We start from the raw sequence: 18,955 nt of genomic DNA on the forward strand, positions 1-18,955 counted from the left end.
CAACTTTTGAAATCGATGTCTTCCGATCGGGATGAAATTTGGTTGGATAGTAACTCAGACACAATTTTTCAACAACATCGGTCGAGAACTCTCTGAGTTATAGGGGGTAAAATTTTGACAATTTGGTCAAACAGGGGTTTTTTCTTATCCATGTAACTTATTACCTATTGTTCTTAGCAAAATGTGTTCCAAATAGTATAAATAGCTATTTCTTCGATCTTTCGAAAAAAAATATTTAAAAAAAAAAATAAAAAATTTTTAATATTTTTTTTCCGAAATCAAAAACTTTTTTGACTTTTTTTTAAAATACGCTATTTTTTTTATTTTTTTTTTTTCTTAAAATAAAGTTTAGATATTTTCCTTGAACACCTACTTGGTCGCTTAGTGGGATGCGAGTGGGATATCTATCAAAATAAATATTTTTTAACTCAAGACTTACAATTTTTGACTTTTTTTTTTGCAAATACGATTTTTTGTCCAAATGGGCCCTTTTTTAAAAATTTTTTTTGTAGTCAAAAGAAAGCTTAGGTCCATTCCTTTAAGATATTTTTAGTCCCTTAGTGGGATGCGAGTAGGATATCTATCAAAATAAATATTTTGTAACGCAAGACATACAATTTTTTAATTTTTTTTTGCAAAATCAAAATTTTTTTCCAATATGGGCCCTTTTTTAATTTTTTTTTTGCTCAAAAGAAAGCCTAGGTCCATTCCTTTAAGATATTTTTAGTCCCTTAGTGGGATGCGAGTGGGATATCTATCAAAATAAATATTTTGTAACGCAAGACATACAATTTTTTAATTTTTTTTTGCAAAATCGAAATTTTTTTCCAATATGGGACTTTTTTTTAAAAATTTTTTTTGCTCAAAAGAAAGCTTAGGTCTTTTCCTTTAAGACCTATTTTGTCACTTAGGAAGATGTGAGTAGGATATCTATTAAAATAAAAATGTTGTAACTCAAGACATTCAATTATTGACTTTTTTTTTGCAAATTCGAATTTTTTTTCAAAATGGGCCCTTTTTTAAAAATTTTTTTTTTAGTCAAAAGAAAGCTTAGGTCCATTCCTTTAAGATATTTTAGGTCCCTTAGTGGGATACGAGTGGGATATCTATCAAAATAAATATTTTGTAACTCAAGATATACAATTTTTGATTTTTTGGCAAAATCAAAAACTTTTTTGACTTTTTTTTAAAATGGGCCCTTTTTGTAATTTTTTTTTTTGCTATAAAGAAAGCTTAGGCCTATTCCTTTAAGATGGTTTTGATCGCTTAGTGGGATGCGAGTGGGATATATATCAAAATAATTGTTTTGTAACTCAAGACATACAATTTTTGTGTTAAAACATTTATTTTGATAGATATCCCACTCGCATCCCACTAAGGGACTAAAAATATCTTAAAGGAATGGACCTAGGCTTTCTTTTGAGCAAAAAAAAAAAATTAAAAAAGGGCCCATATTGGAAAAAAATTTTGATTTTGCAAAAAAAAATTAAAAAATTGTATGTCTTGCGTTACAAAATATTTATTTTGATAGATATCCCACTCGCATCCCACTAAGGGACTAAAAATATCTTAAAGGAATGGACCTAGGCTTTCTTTTGAGCAAAAAAAAAAAAATTAAAAAAGGGCCCATATTGGAAAAAAATTTTGATTTTGCAAAAAAAAATTAAAAAATTGTATGTCTTGCGTTACAAAATATTTATTTTGATAGATATCCTACTCGCATCCCACTAAGGGACTAAAAATATCTTAAAGGAATGGACCTAAGCTTTCTTTTGACTACAAAAAAAATTTTAAAAAAAGGGCCCATTTGGAAAAAAAAATCGTATTTGCAAAAAAAAAAGTCAAAAATTGTAAGTCTTGAGTTAAAAAATATTTATTTTGATAGATATCCCACTCGCATCCCACTAAGCGACCAAAAGGGTCTTCAAGGATAATATCTAAGCTTTTGTTTGACCTAAAAAAAAAGATTAAAAAAGGGTCCATTTTGAAAAAAAAAAGTCAACAAAGTTTTTGATTTTGCAAAAAAAGTCAAAAATTTTATGTTTTGAGTTACAAAATATTTATTTTGATAGATATCCCACTCGCATCCCACTAAGCGACCAAAAGGGTCTTCAAGGAAAATATCTAAACTTTATTTTAAGAAAAAAAAAAAAATAAAAAAAATAGCGTATTTTAAAAAAAAGTCAAAAAAGTTTTTGATTTCGGAAAAAAAATATTAAAAATTTTTTATTTTTTTTTTTAAATATTTTTTTTCGAAAGATCGAAGAAATAGCTATCTATACTATTTGGAACACATTTTGCTAAGAACAATAGGTAATAAGTTACATGGATAAGAAAAAACCCCTGTTTGACCAAATTGTCAAAATTTTACCCCCTATAACTCAGAGAGTTCTCGACCGATGTTGTTGAAAAATTGTGTCTGAGTTACTATCCAATAGAGCTAACCTTGGTGCAAATTTCATCCCGATCGGAAGACATCGATTTCAAAAGTTGGTTCACTTGACATGAAATCCCCCATATATAAAAGAGTAACGTTACTGACTGACTGACTGACTGATTCATCATCGCACAGCCCAAACGGCTGAAGCTAGAATCACGAAATTTTAACTGTGGGTTCCTCCCTCCCCAAAACGATCCGATAAGAAGGGATTTTTGGAAATTCGAACGTTTAGGGGGTAAAAAAGGGTAAAAACGGGTAAAAACGGGTAAATTCGGTAACCTTATATCTTCAAAACTAATAAAGATACAAAAAAACTTAAAATAGCATGTTACTCCATTTAAAAAATAAGCTGACAGGTGTTTCGTACTTTTTGGAAATTCGAAACTTTTAGGGCAGAAAACGGTAAAAACTGTATTTTGGTACTTTTTTTGCACCCTATGTATCTTTTAAACCAATAAACATAGAAACAAATTTTAAATCGTATTCTTTAACTAACAAAAAATAAAAAATATAAGTTTGGTACTTTTTTGAAATTCGAACCTTTAAGGGATAAAAATTGTGTTCATTTTTGGTACTTTTTCATAAAATATGTTTTTCTATAATTTGACATAGACATACGAATATTTTATTATGAGCTCCCACCACGTTACAGAAATTTATTTGAATGAAATTGTAGCACCTCAATTGGGATAAAAAAAGGTACCAAAAAGGGGATAAAATCGGGAAAATACATTATATTTGAAATTATTAAGCCAATTTTGATAATTTTTTTAACGTTGGTTCCTGGATTCATACAAAAATTAACTAACAGGGTGTTATTTGGAACTCGAGTACCAAGGTGTATATTGGGCCAAATCCGGGTAAACAGTTTGGTACTTTTTTTAAAACATATTTATTCTTGGGCACATTAACACAGATTTTAATATTTTGATACATGCCTGTAGCATAAACAATTTTGGCAAAATGGAATATTTTTAAATTTCAAACTTGAGGGGTGTTCAAGTAAGAATAGGGAAATTGGTACTTTTCTCCTAATGGTACTTTTAAAACATTTTAAATTATTTCAGTTATCGACATTAAAGTTAGCTGATATGTATTTGAGTGAAGTTAGTGTTAGGAATAGGGGATAATATTTAGGTACCAAAATGTGTGAACTGTACTATAGGTACTTTTTTGTTCTTCTAATGGTACTTTTTTGAAATTTCTATAATAATGGACTTAGAAACATGAAATTAAACATATATGGTCCTAAGTGAGTGAGAATTCTAGGGGGAGACTTTTTGGTACTTTTTCTTTATTGGAATGGTACTTTTTGTAATTTCTTCACCAATGAACCTAGAAACATGAAATAAAGCTTATATATAAACCGAGTGAGTGGGAAACCACAAGTGTGGGCTTTTTGGTACGTTTTCTATATTCTAATTGTACTTTTTTGAATTTTCTTTAACAATAGACTTAGAGACATGAAATTAAGCATATATGGTCCTAAGTGAGTGAGAATTCTAGGGGGAGACTTTTTGGTACTTTTTCTTTATTCGAATGGTACATTTTGTAATTTCTTCACCAATGAACCTAAAAACATGAAATTAAGACCGGAGTGGGTGGGAATCTACAAGTGACTGCTTTTTGGTACTTTTTCTATATTCTAATGGTACTTTTTGAATTTTCTGTAATAATGGACATAGAAATATGAAGTTAAGCATATATGGTCCTAAGTGAGTGAGAATTCTAGGGGGAGACTTTTTGGTACTATTTGTTTATTCTAATAGTACTTTTTTGAATTTTCTATAACAATGATCTTAGAAACATGAAATTAAGCATATATGGTCCTAAGTAAGTGAGAATTCTATGGGTACTTTTTATTCGATTGGTACTTTTTGTAATTTCTTCACCAATGAACCTAGAAACATGAAATAAAGCTTATATGGAACCGAGTGAGTGGGAAACTACAAGTGGGTGCTTTTTGGTACTTTTCCTATATTCTAATGGTACTTTTTGAATTTTCTATAACAATGGACTTATAAACATGAAATTAAACATATATGGTCCTAAGTGAGTGAGAATTCTAAGGGGAGACTTTTTGGTACTTTTTCTTTATTCGAATGGTACTTTTTGTAATTTCTTCACCAATGAACCTAGAATCATGAAATAAAGCTTATATAAACCCGAGTGACTGGAGAACCACAAGTGTATACTTTTTAGTACTTTTTCTATATTATAATGGTACTTTTTTGAATTTTCTATAACAATGGACTTAGAAACACGAAATCAAACATATATGGTCCTAAGTGAGTGAGAAGTCTAGGGAGAGACTTTTTGGTACTTATTCTTTATTCAAATGGTACTTTTTGTAATTTCTTCACCAATGAACCTAGAAACATTAAATAAAGGTTATACGGACCCGAGTGGGTGGGCAACTACAAGTGGGTGCTTTTTGGTACTTTTTCTATATTCTAATGGTACTTTTTGAATTTTCTATAATATAATGGACCTAGAAATATGAAATTAAGCGTATATGGTCCTAAGTGATTGAAAATTCAAGCGGATACCTCATGGTACCTTTTGTTTATTCTAATGGTACTTTTTTTTAATTTTCTATAGCAATGGACTTAAAAACATGAAATTAAGCATACATGGTCCTAAGTGAGTTAGAATTCTATGGGAGACTTTTTGGTACTTTTTCTTTATTCGAATGGTACTTTTTGTAATTTCTTCACCAATGAACCTAAAGCCATGAAATTAAGCTTATATGGACCCGAGTGAGTGGGAAACCACAAGTGGGGGATTTTTGGTACTTTTTATATATTCTAATGGTACTTTTTTGAATTTCCTATAATAATAACCTAGAGTTTCCAAAAAATCAAAGAATTTCAAAACCGCGGTTTCGGTTTTAAAAAATTAAAAACCGATCGGTTTCGGTTTTGTGATAATTTATTAAATCTTAAGTATTATAGAAACAAAATTAGTTGATAATATAGGAAATGATATACAAATCTAAAATTCAAACTTGACGGGTTATGGTTTAGTGAATGCGAATTTAAAAGTGATAATCAATGGTACTATTTCCTTATTGCAATGGTACTTTTTGAATATTTTATAATAATAAACCTAAAAATTTAAAATTAGGAACACATTTTGCATTTTCTATAATAATGGACCCAGAAATATGAAATTAGACATTTACAATTAGATTCACAAAGTGAGACTTGACAGTACTATTTCTTTCTTCTAATTGGGGTGGCGAAGCGCACCGGGTCAGCTAGTTATAGTATATATGTATATTAAAAATTATATTGATGTTAATAAAGCAAATCAAAACAAAGAGCTGCTGTGCTGAATTGTTTATTTTATTTTTCATCTTCTTTGCGATTTTGATTTTGAAGATGTAGTTTTTTTGATTTTATATGTTCACAATTTTTGTTCTTTATAACAAGGGCTATAACTTTGCCTCAGAGAGTAAATCAAAACTGGGAGACACGGGTCTTTTTTTGGTCTTTTATCACGTAATGGTGTCCGTATATGGTTATATTTCCATGACTTAAATTGTTTATAGAAAATTAATATAATCGATAAATTTTCTATAAAACATTTATGTTATCAGTAAATTAAACCTATTAGTATATTTTCTATAGAAAATTTAAGTTATCGATAAATTGTCTATAGAAGATAAATTACATTTTAAAATAAATTTTATACAGAAACGAACAGTTATTGATAAATTAAAATATAGTTGTTTTTAGCTCTTGTTAGCCATATAATGATTTCTTATGTAAACGATTAAGGGCCATTATTACAACTTGCCGTTATAGTTAAAGTTACCTTTAAGTACCTTTTATAACATATTATTATGATATTATGTAATAAACAAATTTTTTTTTAGAAAATTATTTTACCGATAAATTGTCTATAAAAACCGAAATTATCTAATTATTATCAATAAATTTGCAATAGAAAATTAAAGTTATCGTTAATATATCTGTAGAAAATTAAAGTTATTCGGTAAATTTTCAATAGAAAAATAAATGTTATCGGTAAACTTAAGTCATCAATAGATTTTCTAAATAAAATAAATTCTCTATAGAAAACTTAAGTTAATGATACATTTTTTATAGAAGTTTAAAGTTATCAATACATTGCCTGAATAATATACACACAGTTACTAAAGTATACGTACGATCGACTTTTTGGACCTTTTTTAAAAAATCTATATATTTAAAAATACAAGGCCTAACTCATTTATTCACTCACTCACTGACTCATCAGTCATGAGTGAGTGAATGAATAAGTCAGGCCTTGTATTTTTATATATATATATATATAGATTTTTAAAAAAAGGCCCAAAAAGTAAATCGTACGTATACTTTAGTAACAGTGTGTAAATGCCATCTATCATATCAAAGTGAAATTTAAAAGCAAGATCATGGGCTATTATTAGGAAAAACTTGTTAAGTCTATATGTCTAATTAAAATTAAAAAATTGTTTCGCCCCACTGTACACTTAATATTGTAAAGGGGACTTACTTTTAAAAACCCTATTAATTTTAAACGCATTTGCTTTTGTGTTAAACAGTTTTTCTCTGAACATTACTCGTAAAAATTTACAATCTAATCACAATGCAAATATCTGATTAAATGTATTTAAAATACACTCGTACAACAAATTCTCTTAATAACTTTAACAGATGTATTTTTTATCGTCACTTCAATGTGGCTACTATTACTGCGATTGTAAGGTACTATAGCAGCAATTCAAGCAATTATTCAGAACAGAATTTTTTTTTTTTCATTATTCAGAAACCTAATGACAACAATTAAAATATAAAAAAAACAACAATAAAGAATCGCCCACTGCGCTCACGTACTATGTTATCAGTTAAATAAAATAAATTAAAATGACAAAATAAAGTTTAAAAAATATATTTATTTGAATTACACACGTTAAAATATGTGAGTAATTGTTGGCATTTGGATTGTATAATAATTTATTAATGTTTAATATTTTATTTTTAGTCTTTTTAAGGATTAAAAGTATTAGTTTTTTTTTAATTTGCGAAATATTTCGATAGGTATTGTAGTTAATAAAAAATAATAAAATATTTTATGACTTCTGTCTATCTTCACTTTGGACTAAATTTGTTTGCCAGTATTTTTCAGTTATTTCTAAACAAATATTCAAAGTGATAACAACTAAAAATTGTATTTTTAAAAGAACTACCGGCAAAAGATGGTGTGTTTGTTAATATTTGTGTAATAAAGTAATAATTTTTTAATTATTTCTCTGATTAATATACAATTGTATGTTAATTTTGTGCAACAGAGATTTTGGGATAAACAACATAGGTGTTTATGTCGGTAAGTCAGTAATGGCTAATATTAACTTTTTTTAATAACTTTCAATAAAAGTAAATTTTAAAATTTAAAATTAAGTTTTCTATAGTCACTGAAAGTTATCAATAAATATTTCATACAAATTTACTGTAATATTTTTACAGATATTTGATGTTGTCGATAAATTATTTCAGACAATAAATTTTTTGGATAATTTTTCTTAGGATAATTAATCTTATCGATAGATTGATTTGAAGAGGTGTGTACTATAAGAATTACACTTCCAGTCGGAGACCCATAGGATCCATTGTGATACCCTTTAGAAATAAAACTAGGTGTAAACTGGAGAAGAAATGAAATTGAATGGAAAGTCAGGTGCTATAAATATAAATAAAGCGAAAAATCCAATCCATAAAACGACAGGAAATAAATATAGACTGGGATTCCCAGAGCCCTGTTACCTAAAATCCAAAATAGACCTTGTAATCTAGGACAGTTACACAGAATATGTTCCACTGTTTCTAGTTCCTCAATATCCTCGCACATCCTAAAAAAGTCCTGTGCGCCCATATCGAATTTACCAATGAAGGCTGCTATTAAGGGGTGTCCGGTTATCACTTCTACTAAAGACCTAAGATTTTCCTATCCAACCCAATTAGTAATCTGGTTGCCTTTGCATCCAACTTTGCTCAAATAGACCTAGACATCCTGCTATCTATCCTACTACACCAGGATTGGTTCGTAGAGTCCCGGAATGTGCCATATGACATTTCAATAAGTGCTGCCTGACTATCTACATAAATTGTACGGATCACATTCGTCATCATCTACTACATAAACTCCGGCTGCTGTGCCAAATTCCATCTTGGACCCATCAGTGAAAATCGTATCTTTTAAATTTCTTATAGATATATAATGTACCGATACATTTTTTATACAGTGCACTCGCGATAATATGAACTAATTAAAACCAGGCCAGTTCACTTTTGCAAGATTGTTCATATTTGCGAATGACATCTAATTCCCATCAACACCTAAGGAAGTCCAAACATTATTAAGCAGTTGAATTATAATTTAATAGATAGATAAAATACGTCAATGAAACAAAAATAAGCTGTTCATATTTTAAAAAGCTTTAAAATATGAACAGCTAGTTTACTAAGTTCATATTTTACAGTACCCTATGGAAGTAAAAAGTGTTCATATTTTGGGGTGTTCATATTATCGCGAGTGCACTGTATTTAGAAAATTAATGTTATCGATAAATTTGATTTTCTTTAGAAAATTAATGTTTTGGATTAACTTTCTTTAGAAAATTAAAGTTATATTTTTTATAGAAAATTAATATTATCCATAAATTGTATATAAAAATTAACGTTATCGATAAATTATCTATAGATAATTAAAGTTATCTAAATTTTTTTTGGAAAAATAAAATTATCGATAAATTTTCTATAGAAAATTTAAGTTATCGATTAATATTCTAGAAATATTAAAGTTTATAATAAATTTTCTAGAACAAACTAAAGTTATCGATGAATTTTCTATAGAAAATTAATGTTATCGGTAAATTTTCTGTACGAAATTTGTGTTTACGTTAAATCGTTAAACAAAAAAATCTGGATAGGACACCCTAATAACCTAGCGGTATGAAATATACTTTATGACCTATTCTCATAGCTCCCAAATACACAAACAAAATTTCATAAAAGTTGAGTTGAGCCATTTCGGAGGAGTTCAAACACAAACATTGTGATAAGAGATTTTTATATATTAGAAGATTATAGAAAATAAATGTAATCGAAACATTTTCTATAGCAAAACAATGTTATCGATAAAGTTTCTTTAGAAAAACAAAGTTATAAAAAATTTAATGTCATCGGTAATTTTTCTATAGAAATTAATGTTTTCGAAACATTTTCTATAGAAAAAAAAATAATATCGTTGAAAATCGGCCAAAGCAGTAGTCATCTGTAAGTTTTGTTCCAACAACCTCAACAACAGAGCAAAAAGAACGAATTTGTTCTGAACAAAAATTTTAAAAAAAACAAAGTTTTTTTTAATTTTAATAAAACTTCAAAAATAATACTTTATTTTATTTAAACTGTGAGGAGCTTCTATCAAAGTGCACAATTTAATACATATTTTGAAAAAGTTCAACTTTCCGCTAAGGTCATGACTTAAAGCGTGAAATAAATATTGCATACTTTTAGGCTTATACTTTTTTCATTAACTTCAGAGTTGTCAATTCAGTGCTTTTAGCATGGTTTTTATCATCTTTTTTTAATTTTTTAACGCGGAAAATATTGTGTCAGTTTTCTCTGTGTTTGATTTACAATTTCTTGAAAGAAAATACTTAAATTCAATGTATAAAAACTCAAACCCTTTTATTTATCAAAAAATCATACAGTAGTAATACAATTTCAACACTTAGGTTTTTGACAACTGAGTTAGGTCTTTAACAGATGATCTTCCGATCTACATAGTATGTATATCTATCTAGGGTTTGATTATTTTTCATAAAAATTGTATCTATGTACTTTGAAATAAAAATTTCCTTAAACAATGTAAAATTTATTTTTGTTGATTTTTTGAGGAAGATATTCATTTAGGCGAATTTTATCGAAATTAACTAGGCCCCTTATTATTTTATGGTTTCACATATATCATTTAATTTAAAATTTAGTATCTTGTGATTTATTACAGAGAGAATGTTTAATTTTGAGAAAACATTAAAAGTAAACAAATAATAGATTTTGTATCTCACAGAAAAAAAACTGAATTTTAAATGTAAAATGTCCATAATTATTATCAGCAAATGGATATTTATTTACATTTCGTATTAGCCATTAAAAATTAATGTTTACTTTAATAATAAAGAAGGGAACCACTTAAAACATTTACTTACTTGGCATTTTCGAAGAGATTCTCATCGACAACGGCAGCACCTATTTGATAGCTCGAACTTTTCTCATGCTGATTAATTAAATAGTTGCTAAGTTGGGGCACCGGATATTGCAGAACTGTTTGAGGCTGAGGCAAATAAACTTGCTGTTGCTGCTGTTGTATGGGCTGTTGCTGATGTTGCTCTAATATAGTAACAGGGTCATAAGTTGTTGATGACGAAGAGTCAGCATTACTATATTGAGGCTGTTCCGTTTGATTTAGTAGATTTGGGTCTAATTGTTGGCCATTATCCAATTGCGTTGGCATAGTTTGGTAATAATATGAATTGTCATTGTACGGTTGATTGCTATCGCCTAGTCCATAGGCAGGATCTAAACCATTTTGCATCATTATATTATGCATTTGATCGGTAGTGGTGGAATTGGCCTCAATATTACCCATATACTCGGATCTATTTGAATTTTGTGCCACAGTTTCGGCTTTGCTATTTAGAATTTCATTTTCGTGGGTACCGAGCACAAAAGAGCCATCCAGTTGTTTGGATTTAAAATTTTGCGGTTGCTGTAGGTTGTCGTAGGCGGGTGTAGTGTTGCAGTTGGAAGAAGACCAACTTGGGGGCACATTCGATGAGCTGGTGTTGGAGGAATTTGAGTGGGCATTGATGTTAATGGCACCGCAACCATTTGTTAGCTGCTGCAAGCGATTATTTATTTGCCTTTGCTTGGCCAACGCACGACATTCCTGCTTGTGGGTGGGCCAATCGAGATGCTGATGATCTGTGGAGCAGTAGTAGATAGCTTTGCATTTGGCGCAACGTAATAGCTTTTGTGTTGTACCACAAATACTACACTGTGGCGGTTGATGTTGCTGCTGCAACATTTGTGTAGTTGTCTGCTGCTGCTGGTGGTGGTGGTGTTGGACTTTACTAGTGGCGGGGGGTAGTTGCGGTACTTGAGGCACCACAAACACTTGTTGAGAATCCATATGTTTTTCTCTTTTTAATATTTTCTATTTATAACTTTAATGTCTACTCATATGGGTTACTTGCCTTATCTTGAAACTCCCTGAAGAACTATGTGCTGGGCTAGATTGGCTTTCTTTGTACGCTGGTTATGGTTTAGAGAAATGTCCTTGTGTTGCCCTTTCTCATAATTAGGTTAGTTTGTTTTTGTTCTCGTCGACTGTTCACACTATTCGCAGTTTTCAAAAAGAAAAAGATGATAAAATGAGAAAAATAACGCTGACATTTATTCAAGCAAGCTACACCAAGTATATGTGGTGTGGCGTCAAGTTCCTCCACCCGCCCTGGTTTGGTTTTGATATGAAAATTTGTTGTAGTTGCTTTTGTTGTTCGTCTTTTCTTATCTGTTTGTCAGATTAACCTTGACAGGGGACTGGCGGTCAATTAGGGAATACAATATGTGGTATTTGTTGTAGTTGTCTGCTGTTGTTATTTTTGTAATAAAATATTACTATTTCTCACAATATACATAAACTGTTTCGGTAGAATTTTGCAAAATTAATAAAAAAAATTTACTTTGTTAACAAATAAATTGTAATGAAAACTTGTTTTTCCAAAAAATCCATAGGGCGTTTTATTAAACAACTTTTCTTAATCGATTTTTATTTACATATGTATTTTGTTTTCTTGGAAATACACTAACAACAATTTAATTTATTGCAATTTCATGATTAAGCATAAAACTTTTCATTTCATTCTTGCATATTTACAAGCACAAGTACTTTTCTTTTGTTGTATTAATTATTTTAATTATTTTTTTATTCTATGCTGCAGACATTTGTTGTTATTGTATTTGTTTATTATTCTATTTATATTTGTTGTCAATTATTTATTTTTGCAGTCGTTCTTCATTGGAATCCACTAGAATCTTTAACTTTTTGTTAAACTTAAAATTTAAACAAACTTTAAATCACGTTTCTGAGCTTTTTTTGTTAAATATTCTGAACTTGTTGTAATTATAATTGATGTTACTACGAATTGCTTAATTTATCTAGAAGTTTTGCAAATAATTTGCAAATTTATTTAGCAAAAATTCAATTTATTAAGAAACTTTCACGTACTTTTTTTTATTTTTGAGTAAAAGTTGTCAGTTTAAACGTCATAACTGTCAATTTGACAATTAGCTTTTTAAACGAGACTCGTTTGAGAGAGAAATTTGAAAGATTTTAGTGGTGTCTACATAAGCAAAACATTGAAATATAAATTATGTTAATTGTTAAAAAAAAATATAACATTTGTAATTGAATTAAATAATAATAAAGTTTCAGTAACCTCTTAGTTGAAAGATACTGTAATTTTATTTCAAACATCTAATTTGTATTTTTAGCGTTTTTCTGGTTACTCTCCTAAACATATTCTCTCTGTTTACATTACACAGCTGTGAGGGCGTTATTACACTTTGTCAGCATGTAGCAACGCCCCGGTAAATTTCTTATCAGTTAATTACATCTGGCTTTTGACATATTTACATTAGACTTGGAAATCAAAAGTAAAATGTGTGAATTTTCTGTTAAAATTGTACTGACCGATATTGAGGGTACCACCACCTCTATTAGTTTTGTTAAGGTAACTTTATTTAATAAATATTAAAGACAATAACATAAACATGCCATTTATCTCCATCATAGGATACTTTGTTTCCCTTTGCCAAAGAACACACTGAAAAATATCTACAGGAAACATGTGAAACTGCACAAACCCAGACTGTTATCAAGGACCTAATGAATTTGCCACAATATAAAGAATTCTTGAAAGAAACAAACTCCAGTAATGATGGGGCTGTGGATATTAAGAAAATAAGTCAATTTGTTAAATATTTAATAGACAAAGACTTGAAATTGGGACCACTTAAGACTCTGCAAGGCTTTGTCTGGTCGGAGGGCTATAGAAGTGGTACCATCAAGGGACAGTAAGTATTAAATAGCTTCATAACATAAACATGCTAAACTAATACATAATCTAGTGTTTATCCAGATGTACCAGCTGCATTTAAACGTTGGCAAGATGCTGGCATCCGTGTAGCCATCTATTCAAGCGGCAGCATTAAGGCACAACAACTTTTATTTCGTCAAACGGAATATGGTAATCTTTTGCCTTATATCGCGGGACATTTTGACACCACCAGTGGCCACAAACAGGAAAAACAATCGTATGTTAATATTGCTCAAGCTATAGATGTTGATCCCAATGATATTTTATTCTTAACAGATATTGTGAAAGGTAATCAAGTGTATTCTTTAATAAATACATTTTTTAATCATTATTTTGTTTTACCATTGCAGAGGCTGAAGCTGCCCGTTTGGCTGGTTATCAAACAGCCATACTTTCTAGACCCGGTAATGGACCTCTTACTGACGATGACAAATCTCAATTTACCATTCTAAATGATTTTGAATCTCTAAAAGTTATTGCTAAATAAAAGACATTTTTATAAAAAAAAACATTTAATAAAATTGGAAAATTCTATATTTATTAAGTAGGGTGATAACCGGGCACTCATCATTGGTAAATGGGATATGGGCACACAGGACTTTTGTAGGTTGTGCGAGGATATTGAGGAACTGGAAAAAGTGGAAATATTCTGTGTAACTGTCCAAAACTACAGGGTCTCAGGCAAAAATGGCTAGGGTATTTACCTTTCCATGATAAACTGAGGGATATAGCTAGATATGATCTAGGAAATCTATTAGGCTTTGTCAGGGAAATAGGCTGGGCGAAATTGCAATAACTTTATATAACTCATAATACATATGTAAATTTTAGTTACTGGCATTGTTGCTACTACCAGAAAGACATACGATATCGAATGAAAATCTATTGAAATCAATATCAAAGGATGTAATTTGCCTCCTAATTAAAAAGGTTTGATGAATTATTTCTTTATTACACGTTTTATACACTTTAACTACAAAAATGCTCTATCCAAACTTGACAACTCATCGCCACTATCCAACTCTACTCTGCCAAAATTTCTATCATCATCTTTTGCCGGCTTCGCCTCAGTTCTCAGCATATTATTGGAATTCTTTTTCCTTAGACATTTCATTGATTGTTGAGTATTTGTACTGTGATTTGAATTACGTGATTGAGATTTTGTTCCATTACCGCCACTGCCATAAATTTTACGCAATGTATTTAATTTGTGAGACATATTGGCTCGTGATTCCGTTTGTACTCTGAAGGTATTGGGAGAAGTGTCAAAATGTTCACCATCCAAAGCCGAAGAAGAACTAAGAAATAAACTACGTCTGCAACTGTGACTACGTGATGAATGCTTTTTACGTCTGCTACGCTGTTGATTCGATTGACACATATGACGTCGTCCTTCTTTTTGACAGGCATGCGATAGTTTACCCACATGAGGACCCCAATAGGTGGCACCCTCTAGTAGTAGAGGAGCGGATTTGACACGTTGTCGCATTATTTCCATATTCAGTTCATATTCACGTTGCTGCAGAGCTTGTTCCGCTTTACGTGTGGCCAAACGTAGTTGAAGTATCTCCTTGTGGGTTTCACTGGAGAAAAATAATCGATTTTGAATATAAGAGAATTAATTAATGCAATAAAGTATTAATTCAGTACTAAAAATTTCAACAATTTAATCCCTATAACCATTCCTAACATAACAAATTATTTAGCTTCATTCCAAGGATTTTGTTTGAATATAATTCATTCATTTGTGTGATTAAATTGTTGTTAATTCAAATCCAATACAAATATTTGTTCTTCATTTTTAAAATGAATTGAAAAAAATGGATTTCAATTAAAGAAATATTGAATGATTCTCAAAGGAATTAATTCAATACGTTTGAAGTTGTAAGGAATTATGGAATTAATTTGTAATGAATTATTTAATGCAATGGTTAAGAGATGAAAATTAATTTGATTTTGAATTAAGAATTAATTATTTTGGACCTTTTAAGAGAAATGTATTTTAATTGATTTGAACTCACTTGAATGATAATGTTTTCCAGGCAGGTGTTTTACGAACTTCCCAATCAAATTGTGGTGTGGTATCATGATAGGTACAGTTATTTTTAAGTTCTTTCACTTTTTTCTTCGAACTTTCCACCCTTAAAGTGGCAGCTAGGTTGGGACGGGCAACAGGATGTACGGGAGATGGTGTAGAATGCTGTAAAGAAAGTTTTTAAGAGTGACAAGCATTAATTGACCAGTAAAAAATAGAAATACCTTAATAGAACCCTCCTTTTTATGCGAATCCAAATCGAACAAGGTAAAAGGCATTTTGTATTCCTCATTTTTACAGCGTTTTTGTTTCGATTTCTTTTTTCCCTGCATACGATCACTAGACTGTTCGGTGCTTGGCGAATCTACAACTATTTTTGGTATTCTAATGAATAGAAAATATACACCAATTTTATATTGTTTGAAGACATTTCGAACTTAATTTTATTTACCCTGCAGTCTCCGTTTTTGCATTCTCTTGAAAATAATTACTTAATTTTGAGGTGTCCCTTAAAGCAGTACTATCTCCTTTAAATGATAAATACTCCAAAGTTTTGTTTTTCTTTCTTAATTCTATAAGTTCCATTGGTTCCGTTATGGAGTGTAAATCATTAAATGATAATGATTTACGTAAATGTTCACGTAATTGCGACGTAAATGTTGTTCGAACAGGTACTCTGCAAGTATAAAGAGAATTGTTTAGAAAAACTAGGACAAAACAATAAAAATATTTGGGTTATCTTTAAATGGGAAAGAAAGTTGATATAATCTTCGATCCATGTTCTTTATATGCCAACCACTGTTCACTTACTTTTCCGATGTTTTCTTATTGTCATCCTGCGGCTTACTAAAGAACTCCTTCGAAGAGCATCTAGTAAATGATCGGGATTCATGACGATTTAAAGAAGTCATTGGTCTTTTAAACTCTGCCTCGAATTCCTGAAGAGACTTTTTAAAACCTTCAACTTCCTCATCTAAATCTTTTTTAGAACTGAAAATAAAAATCATAATTAAAATGAACTCTTTAATTAAGCAAAAATAAATAAACAACCTTTTAGAAAGAGAAACATTGCGCGTTTTTGTTCTAGTAGCTTCATGGCAGTTCTCATGCCTTTGAGTATTTAGAAACTCCTGCACAAAATCTGATTCCTGGGCTTCAAAGCATTTTATATTATTAGGATTTCCCTTAGATTTTTTCTTCTTTTTAGATTTTTTAGACTTTTTATTACGACTACCGCCCAGCTGACTATTGGAGGATGTTAAAGAAGATGAAGTTGTGGTAGTACTGCAACGATCTTCGACCAAGCAACTAGTTTTAACTTTCAACTCTCGACAAGTTGATCTTAATGTATCCAAAGTAGAATAGAATTCTTCACCACTTAAATGGTTCAAATCTCTATAATCTTTAGTATGAAAAATATATGAAAATATTAAATCTTTAAGGATAATTGTTGTAATTTACAAACCTGGTATGCTGTCGTAAAGTTTCGCCAATGATCTGATACCACCACAAGACCATTTATGCTCTCTTTCCGTTGTACTACAGTGTTTTGTGGTGATAATAGAAGCTTTTGAGCTGTTTGGTGTGGCTGCAGCACGTTCCAAATATATTTTGGATCTGCTGTAAACAGGAGCTGGACAATTGTTACATGGATCTATAGGTACTTTTAAGCAGGTATTCAAATAAGCTCTACCAATATGAGAAGTCATGTTAATACTTTTTTTATTAATAATGATTTATTTTAAAATATCTACAAGTCCACTTTAATAAATGTTGTCCTTTTTTGAAAGTATCGTTTTCTATTTTTTCCTTTTGCTTTATCAATATTGTATTCTTTATTTACGTTGCCAAGGACAACAGTTGTTATTGTTTACCTAATTTTTTGATAGAATTTATGTTATTCTACCCCATCAGAATTTTATTGTGGTATAACTTTCACATTGCTGAAGACTGTGAAGGCAGTTATGTGTACGTTGTATATATGGTGGTAATGGTATATAATATTTGTCGTGTCATTTATAATTAATCGAATTGTAATTAATACTAAAACAAGTGGATTCATTGGTCCACCTGTCCTGTGATGTATCATATAGTTTCTCTTGAGTAATCACCTTACAGTTTGTAGTGAAATACCAGAAGATTCGATCGATTACCTTTTTACTCATCATCGCTCGCATTTTGGCCAAACCTAGATGTTGCTACCTAAACAATAAGAAAGCTCTTGCTTAAAAATAAATAGGCTAAAAGTAGTACAAAAGTTTCATATCTTACTAAACAGAACCTTAAGAATATATTGGAATTTCAGTCACCCGATCTTTTAGCCTCATTGTAGAGTAGAGTTTGAAGACCACCATGGAGACCGTCCCTTTCCTCTACGTGTAGAGGGTGCGCACATTTGCGCCGTAGCTTCATTGATAGACCTTATGAACTTATCCATAGCTCTTCCGATGTCTCCAATGTAATTTATCAAAGGGGGTGATTGAAGGAGCTCCCATCCAAATAAACCAGATAACTTTTTTATGCTCTTTAATTGAATTGTTAAGAGATCGAATTTAATTCGATTTTTTTTAATTGAATATGAAATTAATATTTTTAAGCTTTTGACTTGTTATTTCTGTGTAAATCTGGCCACACACGGAATGATTTGGTCGCCTGATTTGTGATTGAAAATTTTCAATTACTTGTGATTTTGTTGACGCACAGCCCCATTAACAAGTCGAACACGAAAAAATCGTACTTAACACGTTTTGGCAGCTTAACACGTTTTGGCCCAAACTGTCATTAAAAGCTGTTTTTTTATCCACTGGCTATCATGCAACAAAAGTGACCAGACTGGAGCAGAATAACTGGCCAATGCCAGGAGTTTTCGGTTAGCGCTTTGAGGTCCTTATTTCTACTTCGTAATTTATGTGTGATTAAAGTGACGTGATGAAATGAAAACGCGATGAAAGTCAACTTCAAATTTTTCAGGTTATTTACTGTAGGAATGTGTAAGTCAGTGACTATGTCGCCTAGGGTTGAGATTTATTTTTGCAGTGATGGAGTTGTAAAATTGAGCGATTCAAAAATCATTATACCACTATCTGTATGCCTCTTCTGGATACAATTAGATTTGGTAGCAATGGCAACACTTAACAAATCGCTAGAATTACCGTTAATAGCTAATATACTTATTCCCCCGCTAAATTGATTTCGAAATCGCTAAGTTTGACCAAACAATAGCTAAATTACCACACTGCTCAAATGATACTTGTCAAATGTTCAGCGATTTTTTTGTTGTCAGTTGTTTTGT

At 30.4% G+C, this 18,955-nt stretch overlaps 3 protein-coding genes across 3 annotated transcripts in view; 1 reads left to right on the top strand and 2 right to left on the bottom strand.

The window, feature by feature from the left end:
- Hph (HIF prolyl hydroxylase) overlaps nucleotides 1-12,766 on the bottom strand; it is a 48,153-nt gene extending 35,387 nt beyond the window's left edge. Inside the window, exon 1 of the mRNA XM_065512344.1 lies at nucleotides 10,677-12,766. Coding sequence (XP_065368416.1) covers nucleotides 10,677-11,659 — 983 coding nt within the window. The 5' untranslated portion in view covers nucleotides 11,660-12,766. The remainder of the gene's footprint in view (nucleotides 1-10,676) is intronic.
- Nucleotides 12,767-13,118: 352 nt separating this feature from the next.
- On the top strand, nucleotides 13,119-14,149 carry Enoph (Enolase-phosphatase). Its single transcript, XM_065498492.1, has 4 exons — nucleotides 13,119-13,262; nucleotides 13,325-13,605; nucleotides 13,660-13,916; nucleotides 13,979-14,149. The coding sequence occupies exons 1-4, from the start codon at nucleotides 13,191-13,193 to the stop codon at nucleotides 14,113-14,115; spliced, it is 747 nt and encodes a 248-aa protein (XP_065354564.1). The 5' UTR covers nucleotides 13,119-13,190; the 3' UTR covers nucleotides 14,116-14,149.
- Nucleotides 14,150-14,601: 452 nt separating this feature from the next.
- On the bottom strand, nucleotides 14,602-17,465 carry LOC135949035 (uncharacterized). Its single transcript, XM_065498493.1, has 7 exons — nucleotides 17,129-17,465; nucleotides 16,714-17,065; nucleotides 16,474-16,653; nucleotides 16,115-16,339; nucleotides 15,888-16,047; nucleotides 15,650-15,828; nucleotides 14,602-15,211 (listed from the first exon to the last, which is right to left on the bottom strand). The coding sequence occupies exons 1-7, from the start codon at nucleotides 17,370-17,372 to the stop codon at nucleotides 14,602-14,604; spliced, it is 1,950 nt and encodes a 649-aa protein (XP_065354565.1). The 5' UTR covers nucleotides 17,373-17,465.
- Nucleotides 17,466-18,955: the final 1,490 nt, after the last annotated feature.

The sequence above is a fragment of the Calliphora vicina genome, chromosome 1 (assembly GCF_958450345.1).
Source record: "Calliphora vicina chromosome 1, idCalVici1.1, whole genome shotgun sequence".
Taxonomy (NCBI): domain Eukaryota; kingdom Metazoa; phylum Arthropoda; class Insecta; order Diptera; family Calliphoridae; genus Calliphora; species Calliphora vicina.

Excerpts from the sequence above, each read along its gene's own strand:
- Enoph (XM_065498492.1), top strand. The coding sequence starts at position 13,191 with ATGTGTGAATTTTCTGTTAAAATTGTACTGACCGATATTGAGGGTACC. Across the intron at positions 13,263-13,324 it reads CCTCTATTAGTTTTGTTAAG|GATACTTTGTTTCCCTTTGC; the intron begins GTAACTTTATTT and ends TCTCCATCATAG. Across the intron at positions 13,606-13,659 it reads AGTGGTACCATCAAGGGACA|TGTTTATCCAGATGTACCAG; the intron begins GTAAGTATTAAA and ends TACATAATCTAG.
- LOC135949035 (XM_065498493.1), bottom strand. The coding sequence starts at position 17,372 with ATGACTTCTCATATTGGTAGAGCTTATTTGAATACCTGCTTAAAAGTA. Across the intron at positions 16,654-16,713 it reads AATGTTTCTCTTTCTAAAAG|TTCTAAAAAAGATTTAGATG; the intron begins GTTGTTTATTTA and ends TTTTATTTTCAG. Across the intron at positions 15,829-15,887 it reads AAAAGGAGGGTTCTATTAAG|CATTCTACACCATCTCCCGT; the intron begins GTATTTCTATTT and ends CTTTCTTTACAG.